This window comes from Geospiza fortis, unplaced genomic scaffold, assembly GCF_000277835.1.
Source record: "Geospiza fortis unplaced genomic scaffold, GeoFor_1.0 scaffold173, whole genome shotgun sequence".
Classification (NCBI taxonomy): domain Eukaryota; kingdom Metazoa; phylum Chordata; class Aves; order Passeriformes; family Thraupidae; genus Geospiza; species Geospiza fortis.
The window spans coordinates 681,131-691,126 of record NW_005054334.1 but is presented as its reverse complement, the minus strand read 5'-3'; the positions used below and the strand labels follow the sequence as shown (position 1 = coordinate 691,126).

At 35.4% G+C, this 9,996-nt stretch overlaps 1 protein-coding gene across 1 annotated transcript in view; it reads right to left on the bottom strand.

The window, feature by feature from the left end:
• Nucleotides 1-9,996, bottom strand: part of CRY1 (cryptochrome circadian regulator 1) — a 33,220-nt gene that overhangs the window by 3,745 nt on the left and 19,479 nt on the right. The window contains exons 3-11 of the mRNA XM_014307378.2: nucleotides 9,316-9,458; nucleotides 7,776-7,960; nucleotides 6,370-6,458; nucleotides 5,621-5,761; nucleotides 5,214-5,525; nucleotides 2,636-2,787; nucleotides 2,337-2,539; nucleotides 1,483-1,584; nucleotides 369-461 (exon numbers count right to left, since the gene is read on the bottom strand). Of these exons, the coding sequence (XP_014162853.2) occupies nucleotides 369-461; nucleotides 1,483-1,584; nucleotides 2,337-2,539; nucleotides 2,636-2,787; nucleotides 5,214-5,525; nucleotides 5,621-5,761; nucleotides 6,370-6,458; nucleotides 7,776-7,960; nucleotides 9,316-9,458 (1,420 nt within the window). The remainder of the gene's footprint in view (nucleotides 1-368; nucleotides 462-1,482; nucleotides 1,585-2,336; nucleotides 2,540-2,635; nucleotides 2,788-5,213; nucleotides 5,526-5,620; nucleotides 5,762-6,369; nucleotides 6,459-7,775; nucleotides 7,961-9,315; nucleotides 9,459-9,996) is intronic.

Below are 9,996 nucleotides of genomic sequence, written 5' to 3'. Positions count from 1 at the left end.
TGAAAACAGGGAAGAGATAACATACAAATTTTGATATCCAATACACAAGGTAAACTTCTGGTTTTCAGTTTCTTTTAAAGTAGCCTAGGATAATGTTTATTTATTTATTTTTAGTCACATTTGTGATCCCTCCCACTCAAAACATACAAATACTGCCCTAGATGAGCACTTTAAGAGATAAAAATGACAGGACAAGCAAGTTAACTCTAAGAAATAATTTCTACGTTTCAAGAACAGAAACAAGGTCAGTTCATGTTGTAGACAGCAGCTGTCACCCAAAATCTATCCATGCTACTTTGATGTTTTGTCTGGTTTTCCATAGTTGCAAGGATTTGGAGATCCTGTACAGACAGGCACTGCCATAATACCTTGCTGCTGAATTCCACTTGCTCCTGTATGAGAGTCTCCCAGGGCACATGACTGAACAACAGAATGACCATCACCAGTTCCCAGCTGAGCTCCTGGAGAGGCAGGGAGAAGACAAACATAACAGAAGGTAAAACTCCAGCTTTGGGATTTAAAATGTGGGGGGTTTACCCCCCACTCCAAGACATAGACTTTTTATTGTGGGTTTTAAACTTTTTTTTTCCAAACCCTCTCATTACAGGTCCGAAGCTCTAAAGGTTTTTGTCTTTCCAAATTCACTGAACCTCCTACAAAAGGAATAAATTTCTGATGTGAAAAGTATTAGTACATCTATATATGAATGCATTTCAAAGAGAAAAGAGTGCATATAATGTTAATTTTTTAAAAATAAACATCTCTTTTCTTATACATGTCCTAAACTTATAAGAAATAAAAGCTCAAGCATCCTGCTTTAAGGAGTTTGTGTTTTAAATTTTTAAGAGAACTATACTGGTTAAGAATAATAAGATCCATCTTCCTTCACAATCTGCTTCTAACCTTGACCAAAGCCTACGAAGAATACAAAACCAGTACATTTCCAGTTCTGCTGTATCCTTTTACATTTAAGAGTCTAAGGTGTATATAGTATTTAAGATACACCATGGGTTAATACAATCTTAATACTGTTCTTATTTTTTCTTAGTAGAAATAAATAAAATAAATAAATAAATTTGATAGAAATAAATTCCAGTAAGCAATCTAATGCCAGCTTTACAAGTTAATAATTCTCACTTGAAAGTTCACAAGTCACTCCTTATTATAAATATCAGGATGCTTATACATTTCTAGGACAAAATTATATTCAAATGCTTTTGAAATCAAATTGTTTGATACTAGTTAACAAGTAATTTTTGGAGGGGGAAAAACACAGGTGAAAAATATTTGAGATTAAAAAAATAATTTAAAGATGTCTATACACAAATACTATCGAGCAGTGAATAAATTGAAAACATTTGTGACTTGCACTCAGAATTGTCTTATGAAAGCAGTTTTTCTTATAACACAAAAAGGGCATTATAAAAGAAGTTCATGTAGTTCAGTCTCAATAATTCTATGTATTGAAAGAATTTGACTGACCTCCTGTACTACCACAACCAGAAATGCTTTCTCCTGGTGAATAGCCCATTAGGCCACCATTTCCATTTCCATTTGGATTAGAAGGCACAGTTGCAAGAAGACCTAAAAAACAAGACAAAATATATATAGAAAGATAGCTAGAGGAAAAAAAAAAAGTCAAGTGCAACATTCTGTTTTCCTTGTGATAGTCAATTCTCCACCCTCACCTTGAGTGGTTTACTTTTAAGACCTCTCTGTCTTGCCTGCTTCTGTTTCTTGCCAAACAATTTTAGTTCACATTGACTAAATTTTTTTCTACATCATATTCTGCATAATTTTTCCAATATTCCTTAGTTACACATATCCAGTATGCTGGGTTTAAGTGCAACATATCCTGATTCAATACCCAGTATCTGAACATACTGACTGCTCACACCTTCCTGAGCAGTACAGTGCATCTGGTTTAACTCTCAGAGCAAAGGGGAAGAATCCACCAGTGGCTGGGTTGGTACCTTCTTCTGCAACAGCATTTGCATATGCAAATACAGTATTGCTGAAGTTACAAACCATACTAAATTTCTCATCACTGGTACTAAAACTTAACTGTACAAGAATTTATCAGAATGCACAAAAGGCCCAGTTTAACAAAAATTCTTCCAAAGACTCAGAGAAAAAAAATCTAAGCAATATTTGGAGAGGCACTCCCCTCAAACTCTTTCCTTTCTCAGATACATATAATATTTACTTGGATACAAACCTGGGTCACCACCCTGAGCTTAGACCTGACTCTCACTGCTATGAGACTAAATTATTAATTGCTAGAAGGTGAGAGAAGTTTTAAATAAATAAATAAAGCAAATAATCTATAATCATACCCAGTCCTCTGTATCGTGAAAGCTGCTGGTAGATCTGTTTCATCCTCTCAATATTCAGGCGGCTTGCCTCTGCATGGTTTACCATTGGTTTGGGATAATTTACTCCTATAATACATTTTGCAGCCTTCTGGATGCTCTCTGGGGCATTCCAAGGATCATAGATGTATTTTGCAGGGAAACCTCTAAGTACCGGCAAATAACGTCTTAAAAAATAACAAAAGGGTAAAAAGGTCACGTTAAGTATAAAGCTGCTCAATAGTTTAAGCACCACCCACAGCAATTTCCAGATTTTGAGTTACCTGATATAATCCCCATTTGGGTCAGTTCTTCTGCCAAATCCCACTGGGCAGTAGCAGTGAAAAAACTGTTGAAAGAACGAACTACAGGACAGCCACATCCAGCTTCCAGCGTTCACACTCCAATCTGCATCAAGTAACAGCTCTTCAAAGACCTTAAGAAATCAGTGCAACAAGTTAGTCTGGGCATGGCACACCTTCAAGACACTTACTTTTCAGGATTAGTTCCTGAGTTTCTGATTGAAGCTCTTTCTTACCTGGCAACATTCACAAAATGCTCAGTATGCAATTGCAAATGCCTTAATGCCAAACTCAAAAAAGAAAAAATTCATAACCAGGCTTTTTATCCTGTAAACAAACTTGCAAATATCTCAGCAAGCTACATATTCTTCTTGAAAAATAAATTCCCAGAGGATGGCTGGAGCCTCATGGCTTCCAAGTGGCATTTGCTGTTTTCAGAAGAATTGCTTCATCACATCACAGTTGAGTAAGCTTTGCAAACTTCCAGAAAACAGGGAACATACAAAATACATTTTGAACTCAAACTGCTGGTCTGAATACCTCAACTTGCACAGCATCTTACACTATGTGAGGAATCCCAAAAGTAGAATTCAAGAGTTTCAGGGCACCCCAAGCATGCAGAAGTTGTGTTCTTGAAGTTAATCTAGCAAGTCACAGTTTTGAAAACACACTCAAATTCCTGGAGGCATTATGAACCACCAAGAACACTGAAGGATGGTGTGACAGACAATGAATTCTGGTCTGAAGACCAAAAGAAAAAAATCTTCCAAACACTTTGATTCTAACTTGCAACCCCTATTATACCTATTATATATTAAAAAATCCCAAAACAAAACAAATAAAGAAAAACCAACCAACCAAAAAAAAAACCCACCCCAAAACATGAGCAAGTTGAAGATTTATGAGGGTTTTACTTTCAATCTGGAGCTCAGTAGCTGTGAAACATTCAAGTTTCCAGCAGTGATTGCCTTTTCATCTTCAACACAGACAGTACTAACTTGTATAAAAGGAAGTTTATCTGCTGAGTCAGATCACTAGCAATGCAGGTTGACAAAAAAGAGCAAAGCCTCATTCTGTGAAGGACAATGCTCAAGGGCTTTTTAAAAAAGAGTGCACCTAGAAGTAGTTTTAAGAACAGATACTTATTTAATACATATTTTTGCAAGTTCTGATTTTCCTTTCAAACTTGCATAAATTCCAAATCAACCATCTTCCTTCATTCTAAGGCACTAAAAACTCAACGTCATAGTACTGCCACCCAACTTCAATAAGTACTATTCCTATACAAAGTCTAAATAAGGTAATACTATTAAATAATGATCACTCAATCTCTTTCTCCATATACTCAATAAGGCATTAATTCTAAGTACACACTGAGTAAGTGTTACAAAAGTATCTTTTACTAAATATCGCAACTACTTGGGAAAAAAAGTCTTTTGAAAAAATAGGATTTATCTTAAAATGCTTTCAAAAAACGTTTCAAATAGATGGTGACTCATAATGCAACAAGATCTTTAGACATTTAGAAGTGTGTTAGCACACAATTGTTCCACTAGATGCTGCCATGTAGCAAGACTTTGGAAGTAACACCATGAGGAATGCCAGATTAACTTTTGCTAGCTATGGAAACTTGAGTTGAACATGTTTCCACTGCACAAGTCTGGGGCCTTCATATATATCTGTATTATTGCAAAAGTAAGAACAAGCTGCCATGTATCTGTAATTTACAGAGTAATTAATCTGGAACATACTGAGTTACCTATGTATCTTCACCTTCAATGTCTGTATTTGTGAACTGCAGAAGTAACCAAAAATTTTTGAAAGGTGTTCACTTACAACTGATGTGTTAAAGAAGAAAATTTCATATGATTATATACATATAGAAATATGGCAATCCTCATGGCAATGAAATTTTTTAGATTTCAAAAAAAAAAACCTGTCTGATTCTCAATTTTTCACAGATTATTATTGCTTAGTAAAAGTTATGCTATGCTTCTAAAAATCTAAAAATTATTCAAAGGCTTCATTAGTGAGAATAAATTATTCCCTTGTTTTCTTCAAAAACCTGACATCTTAGACTTGAATTTCAGCATCTTATACTTGCATAAAATTAACTGCATTGAGCCTTCAGCTAAATCACGTTGCCTTTACTCACAGTTCTAACACTGAGCAAAGTGACAAAAATTGCTCAAAGGACATCCTCAGTTTTTAGTTTTCTCGAGGCAGATGCAAGATATGAACAGAAATTGTTCACATACAGAATAATTGGGGAAAAAAATTAAATTACAATATTATTATTGTAATTATTTGTCAAGATTTAGAAAGAAATCTCAAATTTGAAAGAACTTCAGACCTATTCTGACTGGAAGAAACATAACATTTCAATAAAAGGAGACATTCAAGAGGCAAAATTTCAGCACACCTGGTTCATCAGAACCGATTTAGTTTTGCCCACAGTTTAAGGTTTAAAATTCAACTTACACCACACAGTAACGATTCTAGAATGACCACCTGAAAATTTAACAGGCACTTTAAGAAATTCAAGAATAAGAAACAATACCTTCATTCCTTCTTCCCAGCTAATCCAGAGGTCACCTCGAGTCAAAAAGCATGCTACAGCATGCCGGGCTAAATGGTGAATCCAACCTTCCTGACGAAGTTGTGTCATAATCGCATCAATCCAAGGAAAACCTGTCCTGCCTTCTGCCCATTTGGCCAAAGCCTCAGGATTCTTATCCCATGGAATTTGAACACAGATAGGATTCCCCTCCATTTTATCAAACCGTGGATTGTTAGTCGCCGCTGTGTAGAAAAATTCACGCCATAACAGCTGGCCATAGAGGGAGAGGGGAGGGGAGCTGTTCTTTTTTACCTGAAGATCACCATTAAAGAAAAACATTTTATTAGGAGAAGTAGGTGATAACCATGGCATCTAACAACATGTATCCAACTACACAGAAGTCCTACCTTTTTGTACAGATCCGTTAACTTGAAATAAAAGAGCCGACAGGACAAACAGCCAAAGCGGAGGTAGGGACTAAGCCCCGTAGGGCTTGCCAGAAGGGAATTTGCATTCATTCGTGGTCTTTCAAAGTTGGCTACCCAAGCCTTAAAAAAACAAAACGAAACAAAACCCACACAGTAAAATCAGACTAGAGGCTACATAGGAATTTAGAAAGGGAGGAATCACACACTGTCTGTAACTGAATCCAAACAATGGACAGATGGTCGGGTCACCTACAATATACAGGCGTTCCTTTTGAATCAGCAGAACCTCTAGAAGGTAATTCAACTCAATGCAGAAGGCATGGACTGTCTTCCAGAGCTATCTGTGCCTTTCTTTTAAATACACTGGAAACCTAGACTACTAGCAATACATTAGTTGTCAGAAGAATTCCCCTTCAAAGTTATAAAATGTATGGTTTTTTTAAAATAAAATTACTTCCAAAACAAATTTAATTTTTTTTATAGTATAGAAGAGTAAAACAGACTGTTTCTAAAATTCATTTCAAAAATGAATTTTCATTTTTCATTATCATTTAATTCATTATCAGCTTTAAAAAACAAACTATTGATTTATTTCATTGAGGATTTGAGTTGAAGTTTGTGGGTTTGATTTTTTCTGTAACACAACTTGCCCAAATCCCTTTAGGTTTCACAGCAAAGAGTAACTATGTTTCCCAGATATGTCAGGCTTGCAGTAATCTGAAACATACCTTTCGTTCTAAATGTCTTTCTAAGCGTGTGAGAGCTTCAGTTTCTCCTCCTGGCCATACTGCAGAAGGCAGACCATCTGTGTCAAAACCTGAAAGACAAATTGAATAAAGGAAATTGCTTGTTTGCTTATACTGTAAGGCAACAAAATTATAGCATATTGATACCTGACTACTGCATCCTTAGAAAAATCCTAAGTTGGACACCTGAAAGTCTGTTTTAAAACAGTATGCAACCAAGTCTTCTTGAAGCACATCCAATACCTCTAACTTGCAGCAAAACTCAAATTTTTCCTTTTATATTTACATTAATATACATCACAAATGGTCTTACTTCAATCCCAATTCTTCTGGTTTGTTTGGTTTTTTACATGAAGTGACCCCTCATATTTTCCAAATCTGCAATATGCAGGCTATCCTAAAACCATAACTTTTTTTTTAATTACTATTAAGAAGCAATGATTGCTTTTGTCATTTACAGAATGTCTAAAAACTTTTCCACCAAGGTAAAAGCATGAGTGCCATCTTCAGAACATTCCTAGATATCACGGACCTCAATTTAAAATACCAGAGATTGTAAATTTGATGATAAACATGTACTTGAGCCACAAAAGAAAGATAAAAAGAAGATAACCAGATTTTTTCCACATCCTCCCACCTTCCCCAGGTTTGCTCACCAGATGTGTGGGAGAACATGTCTCCTATAGTTTAACCACTGCATAGTGAGATCATTGCTTCTTATGAAGGCTAAAGCCAAGGTCTGTTTTGTAAGAGTTTGAATCTACTAGACAGGGCAGTAACAGGTTAACCAAACCTGTTCAGACCCTTCTGTTAGCAATTTGGACGGCTAGCACATTTGCCTGTATTCTGGGATGTGTGGGGAAACAGGAAAGAGATAAGAAGCTTCACAGGACAGCAGCTAATACTATTCCTTAAAATTACATATACAGAAATATAAGACTTTTTTCCCCACAGAACCTTCTAAAGTAATTGTCTTATTAATATATTTTTTCAGTATATCAAGAAAAGAGGCAGGTTTTTAAAAAATAGTTTGTTAAATGACAGATAAATGACCTGAAGCACAAAGATACGAAGTGTATTTAATACAAAATTAAGCATTAAAGACTATTAATTAGTAGCTTAATGATTATTTGGTACCCCAAGAAAATGGCTATGCTGCATTACAAGAACCCAAACAGTACTTAGTATAGTTTGACCTGACCTGTCATTTACCAGAAACCAACCAAAATTTACAGAGTTGGTTATCTTTTTTTGTTCCTTTTGTATGTCATAATTGCATCAGATCAACAATTACCCAGTAGCAGGACCTCACTTGTTGTTTTAAGTATTGTGCTTTCAATGGTAGATTACATCTTGTTTCAAAATGTCAAAGCAATCTCAGAACATACCCAGCTCTTCAAGTGATGGCACACCATATTTCTCATCATGGTCATCAGAAACTGGAGTAGTACATTTTTTCATTACTTCTGGGGTTATAGTCTCCACAGGCATCTCCAGGGGTTCCATTCTACTAATTAGGGTCTGAAATCGCTTGTAAGTAAGAGGAGGCTGTCCTCCATTTAATTCTATTATTCTATATTAAAAAGAAAAAGAAAAACAGAAAAGAAGTATGTCAGACAATAGTATTTAACAGTTTTTCTTATAAAATATACACATCTATACATACACAGAAATATCTTCTTACCTCCCTCCAGCATACATAGAATCCCAAACATACATGGTAATCCAGACAGCTAGAACTTTAAATATACCATCCTTCTTTTCTTATAGGGAGACATATAAACTAACTGTTTATAACCAAGTCAGTTTTCTTCATTCCTGGGTTATAGAAATTCCCTCATGAACAAGGATATAATGAACATGGACAGCTCAAGGCAAAGAAAAGAACAGATCAGTAAAGCAGACAGAGATTCTAGCTACATGCAGAAGTATGCAAGTCACATACAAGGCCACACTATTTACATTCAAAGAAATTCACTTTCCCCTTCTGATATTGAGAACAGTAGTCAATATTAAAACTATCTTAATATGGGGGGAAATTAACATGTAGCTTATACACACTGATTGCCTAAAAACCACAGTTTTGTGTTTTGCACTGCCATTTTAAATATATCTGAAGGCTTAGAAAAAAAGGAAAACTTCAAAGAAAAATTTACAAAGTGATAGAGGGAACCAAATGCTTACTTAGCAGGGTGTTTGGGTGGGAGGGGAAAAAAAAGGATTTCCAATCTGGGATTAAAAAAAGTCAGCTATTGGTTTCAAAAAGTAAAATACTTCCAATTTCATTGCCCTTCCGTATGTCTAATAGTCTCTTACACATCAGCTTGTAACAGAATAAAATGGGTAGCTACCACAATAAATCACCTAATGTTAAGACAAGTTATACTTGTAACTAGTTTGTGGATAATGTTTCTATAATAGGGAATTAACACCAATCCATTAAATAGATCTGTGGAAAAATATAACAAGACATTAAAAAAGGCAACACAGGGATAGCAAACAATCCCCAATTACTTATTGAATAGATAATTGGTAGAAAACAGTTCTTAAAAAAACTTAAGGGACTTTCTCATAACTTGTGTACAAGAAGTGAAATAAAGACAAACCAAACAAAGCAACTAAACAAAACCAGATGTTACTTGGGAGAAGCTACAGACATGTTTGAATAACTTAATTATAAATGACAGCTAATTAACAAACATTATTTTCAAAAGAACTCCAAATTAAAACTGCATTTCAGATTCAGTTACATATCTTTTTTTGGAGTTTCCGGATGGATAAAAGTGAAACATAAAACAAATTTGTAGTTTTCCTAACTATGAACTGTTTGGTGCAGAAAGTAGCTCACAATATATAAATAAATACTACATAAAATTCCAAGGGTTTTTTTCCCTCCTTTTTTAAAATCCAAGGAAAATGGTAACTTACTTGTCCAGATCATACAATGTATGTGAAATCCGAACAATGACCTCCACTCCGGCTTCACTAGCCAGCTTCTTGATAGCTGCATCTCTTTCCTTGCCAAATGGTTCAGAATCATACTCAATAGAAAGTTTTGCAATGTTCCATTCCTACAACACAAACCAAAAGTGTGGTCCTTAAGAAACTCAGTTGCGTGATGGAGGGCCAGGGAAAGGAGAACTGGAAGGACAGGGGCAGAATGGAAAGTCAGCTATTACCTGTGGATAGTTATTGGAGATAGATCTAAAATATATTACACACCCAGAATAACAAAAATAAAGTCCAGCTTTTTGGCATCTAAGTAGCTATCAAGCATAAAAACGCCTCCATCTGTCCTATTACTCTGGGTGCTCAGTAATGCAATGTGTAATGAACAATTTCCATGCAAATTTTGAAAACTCATCTCTAACTTTAGGATCCACATACCATAAAAGACTCAACAGAAGAGGAAGATGACAAAGGCTGTCTTCTGAACATGGATCAATAGCAGTACCTTGCTCTACACAAAAGCTTTTTACATATGCCTGTCAGCTTTAGCAGCAGAACTGAAATTTGAAGGGAGGGGTTGGAAATATTGCCCCGCCCTATCACCAAACACTTTCTTTGCCTTTTCCAAATCCCTTCTCCTCACTCAAGACAATCGTTAAA